The sequence below is a fragment of the Pleuronectes platessa genome, chromosome 5, assembly GCF_947347685.1.
Source record: "Pleuronectes platessa chromosome 5, fPlePla1.1, whole genome shotgun sequence".
Taxonomy (NCBI): Eukaryota; Metazoa; Chordata; class Actinopteri; order Pleuronectiformes; family Pleuronectidae; genus Pleuronectes; species Pleuronectes platessa.
In genome coordinates this window covers 3,169,125-3,186,411 of record NC_070630.1, presented here as the reverse complement: position 1 = coordinate 3,186,411, position 17,287 = coordinate 3,169,125, and the positions used below count along the sequence as shown (strand labels likewise).

The 17,287-nt window shown below is 47.3% G+C and overlaps 1 protein-coding gene across 1 annotated transcript in view; it reads left to right on the top strand.

Annotated features, from left to right (window-relative positions):
• The window catches only part of ryr1b (ryanodine receptor 1b (skeletal)), a 45,918-nt gene extending 28,670 nt beyond the window's left edge, over positions 1 to 17,248 (top strand). The window contains 53 exon segments of the mRNA XM_053423099.1: positions 68 to 268; positions 400 to 511; positions 627 to 770; positions 1,041 to 1,314; positions 1,473 to 1,590; positions 1,692 to 1,824; positions 1,917 to 2,011; positions 2,103 to 2,238; positions 2,315 to 2,400; positions 2,402 to 2,499; positions 2,604 to 2,715; positions 2,838 to 2,958; positions 3,052 to 3,221; positions 3,313 to 3,533; positions 3,657 to 3,747; positions 3,975 to 4,115; positions 4,191 to 4,354; positions 4,903 to 4,981; positions 5,080 to 5,169; positions 5,294 to 5,434; positions 5,559 to 5,636; positions 5,713 to 5,788; positions 5,868 to 5,991; positions 6,137 to 6,252; positions 6,334 to 6,401; positions 6,583 to 6,704; positions 6,965 to 7,014; positions 7,828 to 7,888; positions 8,010 to 8,136; positions 8,212 to 8,320; positions 8,401 to 8,482; positions 8,621 to 8,751; positions 8,849 to 9,169; positions 9,289 to 9,529; positions 9,790 to 9,877; positions 9,974 to 10,066; positions 10,452 to 10,466; positions 11,929 to 12,099; positions 12,272 to 12,331; positions 12,803 to 12,937; positions 13,030 to 13,080; positions 13,082 to 13,144; positions 13,226 to 13,321; positions 13,422 to 13,475; positions 13,477 to 13,529; positions 13,620 to 13,671; positions 13,759 to 13,839; positions 16,161 to 16,211; positions 16,213 to 16,261; positions 16,547 to 16,626; positions 16,740 to 16,816; positions 16,932 to 17,014; positions 17,244 to 17,248. Coding sequence (XP_053279074.1) covers positions 68 to 268; positions 400 to 511; positions 627 to 770; positions 1,041 to 1,314; positions 1,473 to 1,590; positions 1,692 to 1,824; positions 1,917 to 2,011; positions 2,103 to 2,238; positions 2,315 to 2,400; positions 2,402 to 2,499; positions 2,604 to 2,715; positions 2,838 to 2,958; positions 3,052 to 3,221; positions 3,313 to 3,533; positions 3,657 to 3,747; positions 3,975 to 4,115; positions 4,191 to 4,354; positions 4,903 to 4,981; positions 5,080 to 5,169; positions 5,294 to 5,434; positions 5,559 to 5,636; positions 5,713 to 5,788; positions 5,868 to 5,991; positions 6,137 to 6,252; positions 6,334 to 6,401; positions 6,583 to 6,704; positions 6,965 to 7,014; positions 7,828 to 7,888; positions 8,010 to 8,136; positions 8,212 to 8,320; positions 8,401 to 8,482; positions 8,621 to 8,751; positions 8,849 to 9,169; positions 9,289 to 9,529; positions 9,790 to 9,877; positions 9,974 to 10,066; positions 10,452 to 10,466; positions 11,929 to 12,099; positions 12,272 to 12,331; positions 12,803 to 12,937; positions 13,030 to 13,080; positions 13,082 to 13,144; positions 13,226 to 13,321; positions 13,422 to 13,475; positions 13,477 to 13,529; positions 13,620 to 13,671; positions 13,759 to 13,839; positions 16,161 to 16,211; positions 16,213 to 16,261; positions 16,547 to 16,626; positions 16,740 to 16,816; positions 16,932 to 17,014; positions 17,244 to 17,248 — 5,790 coding nt within the window.
• The last annotated feature ends 39 nt before the right edge of the window (positions 17,249 to 17,287 follow it).

Below are 17,287 nucleotides of genomic sequence, written 5' to 3'. Positions count from 1 at the left end.
TTCATATTCACACCCTTAAAAAATATCAAACCATATATTTCAAACCCGTGATTCTGTCTTTTCTCAGATGTGCACACTGCTGCAGTACTTCTGTGACTGCGAGCTGCGACACAGAGTGGAAGCCATCGTGGCCTATTCAGACCAGTTTGTCCAGGACATCCAGAGCAACCAGCGCGTTCGCTACAACCTGCTGATGAGAGCCTTCACCATGTCGGCTGCTGAGACCGCACGCAGGACCCGCGAGTTCCGGTCTCCCCCACAAGACCAGGTCCACATTATACTCATTGTTTTTGACTCGTAACCCTCTTCACTAGTAGCTATTATTAGTTTTTGGGATATCTCACATTTATCATGCAGAAAACACTTTGTGTAACTCCTGCTGTGTTCCTCCTCTTCAAGGTTCTTCTGCTGACCAACTTTAAACACGGCCCAGAGCTCGAGGTCTGTCCAGTGCCTGAGGAGGTGCGAGACACTTTGGGAGAGCTCCACAACGACCTCCTGCTTCACTGCGGTGAGACATTCTCTATGGATCTGGTGGATTTTTTATCTAATACACAGATGTGAATATTCAAGTTTTATTTTACATTTGGGATTTTAAGGCAGTATTCCCTTTTGCACACACACAGGAATACAGATTGAGGAGGAGGCAGAGGAGGAGGAGGTGGACGCTTCACTGAGCGGCCGACTCCTCAGTCTGGTGGACAAGATCCGGAGCCTGCGCAAGAGGAAGGAGGAGGAACAGCCAGAGGTGGATGAGGAGTCAAAGCCCGGTGAGAGTAACAAACAATTCATCTGTGAACTTGATTTAGTCAAACATGCACATTCCATATTACAGATAAAAGTAATCTTTATCAAGAATAAAATAATAAGGAAACTGATTTTGAAGAATAAGTCAAATGTAAAGCTGCAATATTCATTAAAAAAAGATTTTCTCTGCTTATAAAACCGATACTTCTGTCTTAAACATATGCAAAACCGATGCTTTATACATTTTAAGATTAATATAATTGACAACACTCTTTTTTTGGTGCTTTACCAAGGCACCCTGCAGGAGCTGATCTCCCACACCATGATCCACTGGGCCCAGGAGTCCTTCATCCAGAACCCTGAGCTGGTGCGTCTGATGTTCAGTCTGCTCCACCGGCAGTACGACGGCCTGGGCGAGCTGATCCGAGCGCTGCCCAAAGCCTACGCCATCAACGCCATCTCCGTCCAGGACACCATGGACCTGCTGGAGTGTTTGGGGCAGATTCGCTCGCTGCTCATCGTCCAGATGGGACCAGAGGAAGAGCGGCTCATGATCCAGAGCATCGGGTCAGTGGGGGGGTGGAGCTGTGCACCCTGTAGATAACAATGCACGAGGGCTGGGAAAAGGATATTCTATTATCCTGTCAATGAAGTCGTTATTGTTATGATGCTCACTTTAGTTGATCTGTAATTGTTGTCTAATGTTATCTGAAACACATCTCCAGGAACATCATGAACAACAAGGTGTTCTACCAGCACCCGAATCTGATGAGAGCTCTCGGGATGCACGAGACCGTCATGGAGGTGATGGTCAACGTGTTGGGAGGAGGAGGAGACTCCAAGGTGACTCACAGGATTCTTTCGTTTATTCAGTCCAATCACTCCAATTGACCAGTCTTCACCAGTGCACAGTACAAATGTACGTGTTTACTTTTCCTCTGCAGGAGATTCGATTCCCTCAGATGGTGACGAACTGCTGTCGGTTCCTTTGTTACTTCTGTCGTATCAGCCGACAGAACCAGCGCTCCATGTTCGACCATCTCAGCTACCTTCTACAGAACAGCGGCATTGGCCTGGGTCAGTGTCAAAAAAACAAATATCTTCATTCTGAATGTTCAGTTTTGGCCTTACAGCATGAGAACCCCACCTTGTTTATCTTCCATGTGCAGGTATGCGCGGGTCCACCCCTCTGGATGTGGCTGCTGCTTCCTGCATCGACAACAACGAGCTGGCCTTGGCTTTGCAAGAGCAGGACCTGGAAATGGTTTGTGAATATTTGTTATAATGTCAACACAGAAACAGCAACGAGAGAGTCGAGTTAACTCTTCATCTTCTGATCTCTGCTGGTGATGTAGGTGGTGACGTACCTGGCGGGCTGCGGACTGCAGATGTGTCCGATGCTCCTGTCTAAGGGATACCCGGACATCGGCTGGAACCCCGGTGGAGGAGAGCGATACCTGGACTTCCTCCGCTTTGCTGTCTTTGTCAACGGTCAGCCCCGGCTTCATCTCAGATTCATGAGTAATGACCGGTGAGAAACGTTTTCTGACATTTGCTCTCCTCGCAGGAGAGAGCGTGGAGGAGAACGCCAACGTGGTGGTGCGTCTGCTGATCCGTCGCCCTGAGTGCTTCGGCCCGGCCCTGAGAGGAGAGGGGGGGCAACGGTCTGCTGGCCGCCATGGAGGAGGCCATCAAGATCTCTGAGGATCCAGCAAGGGACGGGCCGACTGTCAAGAAGGACAGACGCTTCATGTAAGTGACGGTGGAGAAGGACTCATCACACCCACTGTGAACTGTCCAGGTCCATGTTTCTGGGAGCTTACAGGAGGAGTAAAATATGTTTTCTTGATTGGCAGGTTCGGTGGTGAGGAGCAGCATGAGGAGAACCGCCTGCATCTGGGAAACGCCATCATGTCCTTCTACTCGGCCCTTATTGATCTGCTCGGCCGCTGCGCCCCCGAGATGCACGTGAGTGGAAAATGGCTTTTTCACACCATTAATATCTCTGTAGCCTCCAGCAGCAGAGGTCACTGAGGTATCTGATGAGCAGGGGTGTGTTAACAGTATGATGTGAATGTTTATATCTGCAGCTGATCCAAGCTGGGAAGGGTGAAGCTCTAAGAATCAGGGCCATCCTGAGATCTCTGGTGCCCATAGAGGATCTGGTGGGAGTCATCAGCTTATCTGTGCAGATCCCTGCTTATGGCAAAGGTTAGATTCAACGTTGAGATCATGTTTGACCATAATATCTACAAAAGTTTCTGCATTTTCCTGCATATTTCATTTTGTCTTTCCAAACCACAGATGGACAGATTATTGAGCCCAAGATGTCCGCCAGCTTTGTGCCCGACCACAAGGCGTCCATGGTGCTGTTCCTCGACAGAGTGTACGGCATCGATAACCAGGACTTCCTGCTTCACGTCCTGGAGGTCGGCTTCCTGCCGGACATGAGAGCGGCAGCTTCTCTGGACACGGTGAGCAGGGAACGACTCAGACCTCAAGTCAAACCGACTTCTCTCATCACATTAGTGTAAACTGTGTTTCTGCCTTCTCCTCTGGATGAAGCTGGCATTCAGTACAACCGAGATGGCCTTGGCGCTGAACCGCTACCTCTGCTCAGCCGTCCTGCCCCTGCTCACCAAGTGCGCCCCGTTGTTCGCCGGGACGGACCACCGGGCCATCATGATCGACTCCATGCTCCACACCATCTACCGTCTGTCCCGTGGCCGAGCCCTGACCAAGGCCCAGAGGGACGTCATCGAGGAGTGCCTCATGTCGCTCTGCAAGTCAGTCGCCAAACCAATCTTCCTCTTATCTCTTTGTCAAGAAACAGATCAGACGAGAATCGCGTGAAAGACACAGATCACAGAACAGTTTTATGATTTCTCCCGATGCTCTCTGGCTCTCAGGTACCTGCTGCCCTCCATGCTGCAGCACCTGCTCAGACGCCTGGTGTTCGACGTGCCCATCCTCAATGAATATGCCAAGATGCCTCTCAAGGTTTGCTTCTATTTGTTTTATATTTCTTACATTTTACAACAATAGAAAATGAAACAGAAAAGAAAAGTAGGTCAACAGTAAAAATCAGTTTAAACAGTTGATTTGACATATTATGGGTAGTAGAGGTGAGATTATGCCCCCAAAAAATGAAGTGATTTCTTGTATTCACCATTAAGTTGCAGTACGTTATTATTCAACTACTCACTTCTGTCCCTTTGTCATTTCAGCTGCTGACCAATCACTACGAGCGCTGCTGGAAGTATTACTGCCTGCCTAACGGATGGGCTAACTTCGGGGTGACCTCGGAGGAAGAGCTGCATCTCTCTCGTAAACTCTTCTGGGGAATCTTTGAATCTCTGGCGCACAAGGTGAGTGATGAGGCCACCCGGGTGAAGCTCAGGGCCGTTTGTTGAAATGACTCCTCTGACGTTTTCTGACTCTAGAAATACGACGCCGAGCTGTTCAAGATCGCCATGCCCTGCCTCTGTGCGATAGCTGGAGCCATCCCCCCCGACTATGTGGACGCCACCTACTCCGCTCACGTGGAGAAAAAGGCCTCCGTGGACGCTGAGGGCAACTTTGATCCCAAACCAGTGGAGACCACCAAGTGAGATCATTATAAGAGTCTTTAATGCTAAATATACTATGATTAATGCTTTTAATAGATTGTTTTTAAGGTTTTGTGAATTGTGAGCAACTTGTTAGTGATCATTAAATATTTGAACAATTTATTTAACAGTTAATAGTGAAATATTATCAGTTTTGATACAGATATGCTTAAGTGTCCTAAGCACTTGTAGAAAATAATATTTTTTTAATCTTTTAACGTTACTACAAGCGAATAAAGATATTTTAAAGTATAAGTCATAATATGTAACAATTCTAAAGTGTCTAAACATGACTGGACTATGTTATATATTCTGTTGATTTGTGTATTTACATAATCTAAACATGTTTCCAGCAATGTTCAAACCAATAGAAATCCCCAGATATATTCAGTTTTATTTTACTTTGGTCGCCTTTTAATTGCCACCTGGTCTTGTGTGATTGCTTTGAGGGAGAGACCCCCCCCCCCCCCCCCCCCCCCGGCAGCCGAGGTTGCACTTTGTATGTTCACCAGTTTGCAGTATTAACTGGGAGAAAATGTCTCCACAGCACCATCATCCCCGAGAGGCTGGATACCTTCGTCAACAAGTATGCTGAGCACACTCACGACAAATGGGCTTTTGAAAAGGTCAGTTGTACAAATTGTAAACATGTTTGTTTTTTGTCTGATTTGATATCGTCACCGTTGTTTGATGATTGTCTCAATTGTGAAATCAATTTTTCCAGATTCAGAACAACTGGACCTACGGAGAGTTGCTAGATGACAACGCCAAGACTCACCCGATGCTCCGGCCGTACAAAACCTTCTCTGAAAAGGTCATTATCATTTATAATAAATCACTTTTAAACTGTAACTAAGCGTTTTTTAATTAAAATTTTTAATTTGTATTCAGTCTGAATGTATTGTTAATCCTTAAATCCCTTTCTCTCCATTTCTCAGGACAAGGAGATCTATCGTTGGCCCATCAAAGAATCCGTCAAAGCCATGCTGGCCTGGGAGTGGACCTTGGAGAAAGCTCGGGATGGCGAGGTGGAGGTGGAGAAGAAGACCACCACGCGCAAGATCTCCCAGACGGCTCAGGTACAAGAGAGAGGAGGGAAACCCTGCTGCCTCGGCCCCGAGTTCTGAGAACCTCCTGGAGTCCATCAGAGATCCTCACGCCTCACCTGGAGAGTAACTGTTCCCCTGTGTTCTCTGTCTTCAGGCCACTTATGATCCCAGTCATGGCTACAACCCTCAACCCATAGACATCACAGCGATGGCCCTGTCCAGGGAGCTGCAGGTATGAATCCTTCTCTCACTAATCTCACTGCTCACTATACAGGAACATGACAGATCCTCTCACCCTCTCTGTGCAGTCTATGGCTGAACAGCTGGCTGAGAACTATCACAACACCTGGGGCAGGAAGAAGAAGTTAGAGCTGCAGTCCAAAGGTGAGAGCTTCTCTCCACTCCACACCGGCGCATGTTGACAGGCTGCAGGCTTTTGAAAAACCATTTGTGCTCCTGTCAGGCGGCGGCAGCCATCCACTGCTCGTTCCCTACGACACCCTGACGGCTAAGGAGAAGGCTCGGGACAGAGAGAAGGCCCAGGACCTGCTCAAGTTCCTCCAGCTCAATGGATACGCTGTGACCAGGTAGGGAGAAACATCTCAACGTCTCAGATTCAGTACAGACGGATCTGTGCTTCCGCTGAACTTCAAACTTTGTGTCCAACCATTTCTATAACTTTCTGAAAAGCAGGTCTGATTATCTGTTTATTTATTCATCTCTCCATCCCAGGGGCATGAAGGACATGGAGCAAGACATCTCCTCCATCGAGAAGCGTTTCGCTTACGGTTTCCTCCAGAAGCTTCTCAAGTGGATGGACATCGCTCAGGAGTTCATTGCTCATCTCGGTACGGTGGTTTGAGAAAGACTCTCCAGGGTGACAGAACACACCATCTGAATAAGAGGATGACTTTTCTTTTCTTTCACAGAGGCTGTGGTCAGCAGTGGTAGAGTGGAGAAGTCACCTCATGAACAGGAGATCAAGTTCTTTGCTAAGGTGAGATACTTGATGTCAGAGGTCATGGGTTGTGACAGAATCTCACCTGGTTGGGTCCATTTTTGCATACTTATACATTTATAAGTTTTACCCATTACACAGCTTTGTGGAGGAAGCCTGACCCGGTGCAGGATATCAAAGTAATGCTTTATGTTTTTTTATTATTGGATTAACATTACAGATTCTATTACCGCTGATAAATCAGTACTACAAGAACCACTGCCTGTACTTCCTCTCCACGCCTGCCAAGGTCCTGGGCAGCGGAGGCCATTCCTCCAATAAGGAGAAGGAGATGATTGCAAGGTAAGAGCAATAAACGTAGATTTCAATGGAATCGTGTGTGACCTCACCGTGTCCCTCTCCCTCAGTGCAGTCCTCTCATGTGTCAGTGTCCGTCCTCTCCCTCCTCCACGTCTCTTCATCTCTCTCCTGTTGAGGAGATATCCTTCATTTCCGTGACCTCCCTTTTGCTTTCTGTGTCACTTCAAACATCTTTACTTCCCTGTTACCCCCCCCCCCCCCTTCTCTCCCTCCCTTTTTCCTCTTTTCTCCTCTGACCTCAGTATCTTCTGTAAGTTGGCTGCTCTGGTGAGACACAGAGTTTCTCTCTTTGGTAAGGAATCTGCATGGTGGCGTTACGCCCTGTCACCATCTCTGTCCCCTCTCCATCTGTTCTACTCTTCAGTTTCCTCCTTTATTCCTCCAGATCTTCATCCTCCTCTCCACCGTCTCACTCACATACTAATCTTCATCTCTCTCTCTCTCTCTCTCTCTCCTCGTCACTGAATCTCCACGTCTAACGCTTCTCTCTCTCTCTCTCTCCAGCTCAGCTTCTGCTTGGCCTTGTTGTTTTTCTGCGATCTGGTGTTTTAAAAAAAAATGTCTTTGGTCTTGAATTCAGATTGTTACTCACAAACTGGGAGTGATTTGAGCATGAGCGTCTGCAGTGGTGTCGGGTGTCGAGGGATTTGTGTTGTATTGTATTGTTCCTGCGATGCGTCCTCAGCCTGGCTTATATGAAGCACTACATGCTCTTCATTCTCCGTCCCCCTCTCACCACCCTGTGTTTTCAATAGTCTGACACTCTTAAGTATCCTGTGGTCACTAGACACTGGCCCTTTAGCTTGACCAGTATGAAGGTCAAAGGGCACCACTGTAACGATAACATCATACTTTGGTCAATTTCAAGCTATAAAATGTGTTTTGGGGCTTTTGACAGAAAATATAGCCCGTGGTTCAACTGTACTATCAGAACCTGTTTGAGATGCCTCAGTGATCTAACAAACTTCTTGTGTGATTTGTGAAAGTTGATGGTTTTCATGTGATTTCGTTTTTTTTGTCTGTGTCGTGTGTTTTCTAACACATTCCACTGTAACTGTTTGTTTTCTGCTTTTTTAAAGTTGCTTCTTTGGTTTTCTGTTTCCAGGAACAGATGCGGGGGCTGTGGTGAACTGTCTGCACATCCTCTCACGATCCCTGGACGCCAGGTACCTCAATGTCCCCCCCCCCCCCCCGTCACCCCCCAAAGCAGACACAACATGGATAAATAAAATTCTGATGTCAGCCATCTTTTATTTGAGTTTTTCTTTTGTGTCTGACCTTCTTTAGGACTGTGATGAAGTCGGGCCCTGAGATCGTGAAGGCCGGTCTGCGTCAGTTCTTTGAGAGCGCTGCCGACGACATAGAGAAGATGGTGGAGAACCTGAAACTGGGCAAAGTGTCCAGTAGAAACCAGGTCAGAGACGCAGCCGCTCAGCTTTGTTTTTAACCATTTACTTTTCACTTATACCTGTGTTTTGTGCTCCTGTAGGTCAAAGGTGTGTCCCAGAACATCAACTACACCACCAACGCTCTGCTGCCGGTGCTCACCACGCTGTTCGACCACATCGCCCAGCACCAGTTCGGAGATGACGTCATGAGTGAGTGAATCCTTCTCTCTCCTTCATCTTTTTGACCGACTCACAGCTAACGCAACAACCTCTCTTCTCCTCATCCTCAGTGGACGACTTGCAGATATCCTGCTATCGTTTGATGTGCAGTATCTACTCCCTGGGCACGGTGAAGACTCCACATGCAGAGAAGTGAGTAGAGACCAATCTGTCCTCAGAGGAATTCAGAGGGCAAAGCTTTTAACGGTCAATGAATACATTTACGGAACGATTGTGCGTTGATGTGTATTTGATTTCACATGGATTTGATTGTGTGTTTCTCCTGTAAAGGCAGCGACCGGCTCTCGGAGAGTGTTTGGCCCATTTAGCAGCTGCGATGCCAGTCGCCTTCCTTGAGCCGGAACTGAATGAGTTCAACGCGTTCTCTGTCTACACCACCAAGACTCCCCGAGAGCGAACCAGTGGGTTTTACTGTCTTCTACCATTTAATAATCCATGTGGTGCATTATGAGAATGTGTTTCCTGAATCGTTTCCTGTCACTTTTCTCCCTCCCTCAGTTCTGGGTCTTCCCAGCCAAGTGGAGGAGCTGTGCACCGACATCCCCGGGCTGGAGATCCTGATGAAGGAGATCAACGACCTCTCTGAGTCCGGGGCTCGCTACACAGAGATGCCCCATGTGATCGAGATCACGCTGCCCATGCTGTGCAACTATCTCCCCCGCTGGTGGGAGAGGGGCCTGGAGAACTTCCCCGAGCAGGACGGCCAGCTCTGCACCTCGGTCACCTCCGAGCAGCTCAACCAGCTGCTGGGGAGCATCATGAAGATTGTGGTGAACAACCTGGGTATCGATGAGGCCTCCTGGATGAAGAGGTTGGCAGGTGAGCCAGCAGAGATTTCACAATAGGACAGAAGAGGGCTCCCAGGTCATGTCCGACATTCTCACATTCTGTATAACGAATATTTGGAGACTCTGAACCGACTCCTGTCTGTCGTCCAGTGTTCGCCCAGCCCATCGTCAGCAGGGCCAAACCAGAGATGCTGAAGTCTCACTTCATCCCCACCATGGAGAAGCTGAAGAAGCGCACGGGGAAGGTAGTGGCTGAGGAGGATCAGCTGCGCATGGAGGGCAAGATCGAGCTGGACAGTGAGAACGGGACCATCCGGGACGAGTTCTCCGTTCTGTGTCGGGACCTGTACGCTCTGTACCCGCTGCTCATCCGCTACGTGGACAACAACAGGTAGGGACTCTGAAAGCTTTCAAACGATGGACACAGGATTCATGTATTTTTTATTTTAACAGATGTATAAGTGCCTCTTTATAAAGATGATGTTTAAAGATAATTCCACTCCCATCCGTCATAAGTCTTCTCCAGCATCTCAGGGTTAAACAAATTACATTTTAATTTTGTGTTTGCAAACAGAAAAGAATAATAACAAAATAAAACCGGGCTCAGACTCTTTTAATGTGCTCCTGTGGCTGCTGTGTGTGTGTCTGCAGAGCGAGGTGGCTGACGTGTCCGGACCCAGATGCAGAGGAGCTGTTCAGGATGGTGGGAGAGGTCTTCATCTTCTGGTCCAAATCTCACGTGAGTGTCCTGGTGTCTCTGCTCGTTTCAGTTTCTTATGTTTTTTTGTTATTTTGACCTCACTGTACATTTCTCCTCGTGTTTCCTTCATTTCAGAACTTCAAGAGGGAGGAGCAGAACTTCGTGGTGATGAACGAGATCAACAACATGTCCTTCCTGACCGCTGACAGTAAGAGCAAGATGAGCAAGGTGAGAGTGGACCAGCACACACACACACACACACGTCCACGTTAAAACATGGCTTCATACTTCTCAAGAGGTTTTATTCACTCACTAGAGCTGTAACTCATTAAGAAACTAAACTCTAATAATAATATTTCATTAACACCATTTCCATTTCAAGCAGGGAAAGATTCAACCCCTCTTGATTTATGATTTCCTCTCTTTCCCTTAAGTTGCTATGGATAAGAATTATATTTTTTATAGATATTAGAATTTCACAGTAATTACATAACTAATAAAATCCTTTTCCAGGACAATGTAAGTGGCAGATTAGCGTTCAGGCAGTGGTAGAGTGTCGCTAACTGTGTTCTCTCCTTATATCCTGTGTCGGTGTTGGACGCTGGGCCACTAGGCCGGAGACGGAGAGGTTAGACTGTGTTTGTGCACGAGCGCTGTGCTGACCGCATGGCACCCTGAGTTAGGGGGGGGGGGGGGGGGGGGGTTTCATCAAGCGCTCCCACAGACTGCCGCTGCACTTACACCCTGTCACATGCACACACACACACACACACACACACACACTAAAACAGGGTAATGAAGGTCGAAGGAAACATTGTGCGACGCAGGTTTGGTTGAAAAAGCTTTTGGAAGGAATGTGTGAGTTGGACGTATCTGGGATGAGAGAAACTGAGTGTGTGTCTGTGTGTGTCTGTCTGTGTGTGTGTTAGAGATGTGCCTTTATATGCTTCTATGTGTGTGTTTGTACCTGTGTGAGTAGGGGTCCGGAGCGGCTTGATGAAAGGTCTTTGCTGGAGGTTGTAGTGGCCTGAAAGGATTCATGGCGCCCGGTCGGAGCATCTCGCCGGGCGCCATCACTCTGTTTCTGTTTGAGTGATTCACACTTTGCCTTTAGACGGTCCTGATACAGTCTGATGAGCTGGAGTTTGGAAATGTGGTCGTTGACGCTTGGATTGTGTTCCTGTCGTGGTGAAGATCTCTGCGCTGGGGGGGGGGGGGGGGGACTCTTCTCTTTACAACCCTAAAAAGTCACATCATCCCTTTTTCCACCGCTGCCTTTAGGATCTGCTCTGCTCCGTCTGTAGCACACGTAGCTGAGGCTGTCATCATATTTACTAACTGGACTCCATGTCTAATTCATTGACACCATTAAATTCTTAAATCATTCAGTTTCTCATCAGTGTTTGATGTATTCTTCTTTTTTTTTTTTTTTTTTTTACGTGGTCGCTTTAAGAGGAATAAGAGAAACCTCCTCTCCGTGGCGATCAGCCGAGCATTACTGAGACGAGAGTTTCTGTTGACTGATCATCACGACGCCACTCTCTGCCCACACACACACACACTCACACACACACAGACACACACACACAGACACACACACTGGGGGCAGAGTGGGCGTGGTGAGGCCAGACAACAGTCAGTAATGAGCCCTGGCCGCCTCAGGACAGGAGTGTGCGTGAGAAGAGCTCCGGGGCCACGGAGCTGACCCCCCAGTAGACTTGTGCTGCTGTGTCTGCTGGACAGGTTGTGTCCCTGTGCTACTGGCCACTGCTCGACTAACAGTGAGGCTGCGATGTGTGCCCAGACTGCAGCAATGAAAAACACCTGAAACCTCAATCCTCCCAGGTTGAGGTTTCCAATGAAACTGCAGCTGTTGGTCTGTCGTCATCTGAGGTGCAGTTATTGTTTTTGCTTAGCTGTGGATTCAGTGTCTCAGCATGTCATTGCATTAAAATGTCCTTTTTGAGTAGTTTTTCTCTTTGTTGAAGATCTTCAAAAGCCTCTGAGGGTTTTAAGATATTTTCTGTTAAAAAAAAAAGGAGAGTTGTGGTGTGTGAGGCTGTGAATGGAGCTTCTCTTTCTTCCTCCAGTCCGGCGGCTCGGAGGAGGATCGCACGAAGAAGAAGCGTCGGGGGGATCGCTACTCCGTGCAGACCTCCCTCATCGTGGCGGCCCTGAAGAAGATGCTTCCCATCGGACTCAACATGTGCTCCCCTGCTGACCAGGAGCTCATCAACCTCGCCAAGATCAGATACTCACTGGTACTGGGAAGCGTTCGAGGCCGACCCATTGACCACACTGGGTCCAGATAGATTGTTATAGGATAATCTGTAACGATCTATGACATAGATTTTGTCCATAATCAATTCTGTTTGTTTGTCATTAATAAATAAGTCTATCATGTGAATCTTATGGTTTTTTTTGTCTTTGTAGAAAGACACAGACGAAGAGGTGAGAGAGTTCCTGCACAACAACCTGCATCTTCAGGGCAAGGTGAGTCCATCTTTGAATTGTTTTACAGATTAAAAAACCACAAATTCCCCTGTTAATATCTTTACATGACTTATGCATACAAGATACAAGATACATTTATTAATCCCAAACACATGCAAAGTCACATTACATGCAGATGAGGGAAATTTGTCCTCAGCTTTTGGCCCATCTGGTGAACATAGCAGGACACACAGAGCAGTGGGCAGCCATGCACGGCGCCCGGGGAGCAGATGTTGGGGGAGTATGGTGCCTTGCTCAGGGGCACTTAGACAGTGGGGGGTAGGGAGAGTACTCTTTGGTCTTTAGAACAGATGCAGGTGTTGTCCATCCAGGTATGTTTTTATTGTCACTGCGAGGAGTTGAACCAGAGACCTTCCATTCTGATGTCCGTAACTTTCTGCCCATAGTCCAATTTTTCTGCCACTAGTCCACCGCCTCTCTTACCTACCTGTATGTGTCCCTGTGTATCAGGTGGAGGACCCTGCCATGCGCTGGCAGATGTCTCTCTACAAGGAAATGTCTGGAAAGGCTGAAGATGCAGAGGTGCCTGAGAAGGTGGTCAAAAGGGTCCAGGAGGTGTCTGCTGTCCTGTACCACATCGAGGTGGTGAGTATACACACAAACACAACTCAACACAAACGACTGTGGACATATTCTGAGCAGGGACTCGTCGTGCTGATGTCTTCTCCTCTCTTCAGACCGAGCATCCCTTCAAGTCAAAGAAGATGGTTTGGCACAAGCTGCTGTCCAAAACAGCGCCGCAGGGCCGTGGTGGCCTGTTTCAGGATGACGCCGCTCTACAACATCCCAAGTAATCACTTCTCTTCTTTCTCTTCAAAAACAATATCTAATGGAGTCTGAAGAGTTTTCATCGATGGCTTCTCGTCTCACAGGCACCGAGCGACCAACATGTTTCTGGACGCGTACAAGCGCAACTGGTTAGAGACCGAGGGCTACTCGTTTGAGGACAAGATGATTGACGACCTATCAGTGAGTCCCGCCTGGCTTTGTTGGGGTTAGGGTTATGTGCAACTTGATTTTGACGGCCCCCTAGGCTTTAACCCTAATTCATGTCATCTCTAACAAATAGAAAGCCTTGGAGGAAGAGGAGGAAGAGGAGGAGGAGACCGAGACAAAGCCCGACCCCCCTTCATCAGCTGATTCTTCATTTCAGCCGCACAGCTCTGACGGAAAAGACGTAAGAGACCCGTCCTCTGTCCGCGGCGCAGCCATGTGACCTGTCCTCCAGGGAGACGCCCTGATTCCTGTGTTTTGTGTCTCGTTACAGAAAACTTGACCTCGACCATCTCTATATGTCATATGCTGATATTATGGCAAAGGTAAGACGATCAGCGTCATCTCATCCCTCTGTGAGACCATGAGATGTCCTCGTCCTCAGTCCCTGACTCTGTGTCCTCTCCCTGCAGAGCTGCCACATTGGTGAGGAGGACGAAGGGGGAGAACAGGAAGGGGAGGATGCAGCCTTTGAGGTGCAACAGACAGAGATGGTATGGGGGACCAGGGGAAGGGGCACAGGGGAGTCAGCGGACAAGCAGCTCCCGACACGAGTGACCACACCACTCTATCACACCCGGCACACCCCCCCACCACCACCACCACCACCGACAGATCTTTGCCACGACACTTCTCTTTCTCTCTCTCTTCCTGGCTTTTCCTCGTTCACATCACACCACTTGTCTCCTTCCTGCTCTGGTGGACTGACCTGTGCATGCCTTTGCTGGACTCCACCCCCCCCCCCCCCCCCCCAACCGGTCGCCTCGGCGTTTCGGACCCGAATTTGTTCGAGTCTGTTAAAATTACATGACTTGAGTGCAGAGAGATGGTGCAGCTAAAAGACAACAAAATGAAAACAACAGGTCAAAACAAACCACGGATGTTTGGGCAGCTGTTTGATTTCAGATCACAATTTTCCCAGCTTAGTTTTATAATAATAATTTGAGGTTTTAGCTGTTTACCCAAGAATTAAGAAAGTTTTGTGTGGAGATATGAGCAGAGGGAGGCTTTATAGTTCTTAAGAGTTTCAAAAGTAAATATATATCAATTATTTGTCATAAAACATGGCTGTAAACATATTCAAACATCCAAACATTACTTTTTTTTGCTGTGTCTCTTAACTATCGTGAAGCATTTATGAAGCCAGACATAAATGTAAATTTATTAAATCAACTCCTTACTCTCATTAGTTATTTGAATGAACATCTAAATGGTTTGTTTTGATCAAAGTCCAGGTTTGTAAACTGGGATGTTGCAGCTTTAGATCCACGGCTTTTTTTCCTGTGGGGCAGCATCACCCGTCTGCACCGCCAGAATCTCTCCAGGGAGTTAGGTGTTTATTATTTTAACCAATTGAAGATTATTAAAATCTCAATTTTTTGCACAGAATTGTGATGCTGCCACCCAAGACCGAATTGAGAAGCTTTACTCTGTGAAACTTTGATAATCTGGGGTTTCTTTACCAGTAGAACCAGCTCTCCTGTGCTGACTCTAATGTGTCTGTGATCAGACGTGCACCCCCCCCCCCCCCTCCCTTGACTGACACCCTCCGGTACTCACCTGCTAATCCTTTCACTCTATTCCCCTGATAACAACTGACAAGTAACTGACTTTTGATTGTCTTTACTTTGAATTGGAGAATGTTAACAAGTCTCACTCTCTGTGCTCACGAACAGTAAAAGCCTGCACAGTCAGCCGTACGATCACCGTCTCCACCACACAAACACACACACTCATGCAAGCATACGATCACACACACACACACACACACACACACACACACACACACACACATACACATTCATCCAGACAAACTCACACACTACTCTCTTTTTTCCCCCACTCAACCGAAGACTGCAACCAAAGAAGAAGTTGCTCTGTAACTTTTTTAAAACACAATCAGGCTCATGGGGGTGGTGGGGGGGCGGAGGGAGGGGAAGCCCAGTTGTGGGTGGATGTGGGGGGGGGGGGGGGGTCCTCTGTGCATGGTGTGCAGTGGGTGGGGGACTTCTAACCTCTTTTGTCACAGGATGACCGCTCGTATCACTTTTACTACGACAACTGAAACAAAGGAAATAAGAGAAAAGTTGCACAGCAGTTAAATAGCATATTGTATTTAGTACAACATAGTTTTACACCAAACAGTTTAACAGTTTTAGTAATTTAAAAACTTTTCACTGCAGGTCTTCATATTATAATTGTACATTAATAACCAGAATAAATAATATCATTTAATTTTTTTTCAAACTGGAATACATTTTCTAGAAGATAGCAAATGTAGAACATGAATTCAATATAGCAATATTGATATTTTGCTTAAAGTAAATACAAAATTATAATTTTACAGAGACTTCACAGGAGTAAATCAACTCTTAAACTCTTAAAGTGAAGAATAAGCAAAGTGAATTAAAGTAAATGCATTTCCCTCGGACAGGAGCAACACAACACTGTAACTGCAGCTCGTCACTTTGTGTTACTGTTGTTAGCAGTCGCATGCTTTAAGTGTGACTCCGAAAACTAAGGTTCTTCGTCAGAAGAGTGTGTGACGTGTGTGACATGTGTGAAGTGTGTGACGTGTGTTTTGTGCTGTGGGAAATAAATGTTTGCTGCCTCGAGAAGACGCCGACCGCTGGAATAACGATCCCCACTAATCCACGTTGTGTTCCAAAGGAAGAGACTGTGTGCGTCCGTACACGTGTGTGTGTGTGAGTGAGTGTGTGAGTGAGTGTGTGAGTGTGTGAGTGTGTGAGTGTGGGGGGCAGTGCAATCGCTGTTTGCAGGGTTACAGCCGTGTCCCTCTGTCTCTCCTCCACAGGAAAAGGAGATGGAGAAACAGAGGCTTCTGTACCAGCAGTCCCGTCTACACAAACCGTGGGGCTGCAGAGATGGTGCTGCAGATGATCAGTGCCTGCAAAGGTAGATGCTAACACACACACACACACACACACTAACACACACACACACACACACACACACACACAACTCAGACTGGCTAAAAACAACATTGTTCGGTCTTTATGAAGAGAAATGATGCATGTGTGTGTTTGCATGTGGAGCAGGAAGTGAGAACTGATCTTCCCAGATACCAGGGTGAATCATATTTGACATGTATTGCTACAATATGAATTTTTGAAGGCCGAGATGATCCATGTCTGTTAAGTTAAAAGTTTCCACTACAACTGACGTCTGCACTTGTTTCAGGCGAACCTGGAGCCATGGTTTCTTCTACTCTCAAACTGGGAATCTCCATCCTCAATGGAGGCAACAGTGCCGTACAGCAGGTAAACGCAGCCCATCAGATGTGTGCTCACATTCTAGACAGTTCTATTTCTACGTCTCACGGTCTAACACCAGTGTGACAGATGATCCTGAATCTTTTCCCGTCTGTGTGCAGCGGATGCTGGATTATCTGAAGGATAAGAAGGACGTGGGATTCTTCCTGAGCGTTCAGGCTCTGATGCAGACCTGCAGGTTCGGGATGCACTCACAGTTCTTCACGTTTCCTGAGTTTGAATCACTAACGAGTCTTAATTAAACTACCTGATGTAGAGATCGTTAAGTGACTGAGTGTGTTTGGTGTCCACAGCGTTTTGGATCTGAATGCGTTTGAGAGACAAAACAAGGCTGAAGGACTTGGGAGACTTGGGATGGTTTCAGAGGAAGGAACCAGTGAGTATGACGGACAGCTTCCTACTGTCACACACACATTTACACACACATTAACACACACACACACACACACACACACACACACACACATGTCTTCGTTCTTGCACTTCACTTGATTTGTGTTTGTAGTTGTATTGTGTAGAGTGTTATTGTTAGTTCCTGTGTGTGTCTGTGTGTGTCTGTGTGTGTCTGTGTGTGTCTGTATGAGCCTCTGTGTGCCTGGTTGCAGGTTAGTTGTGTGTGTCGAGTGTTTAGCCACGACAGCATTTTGAC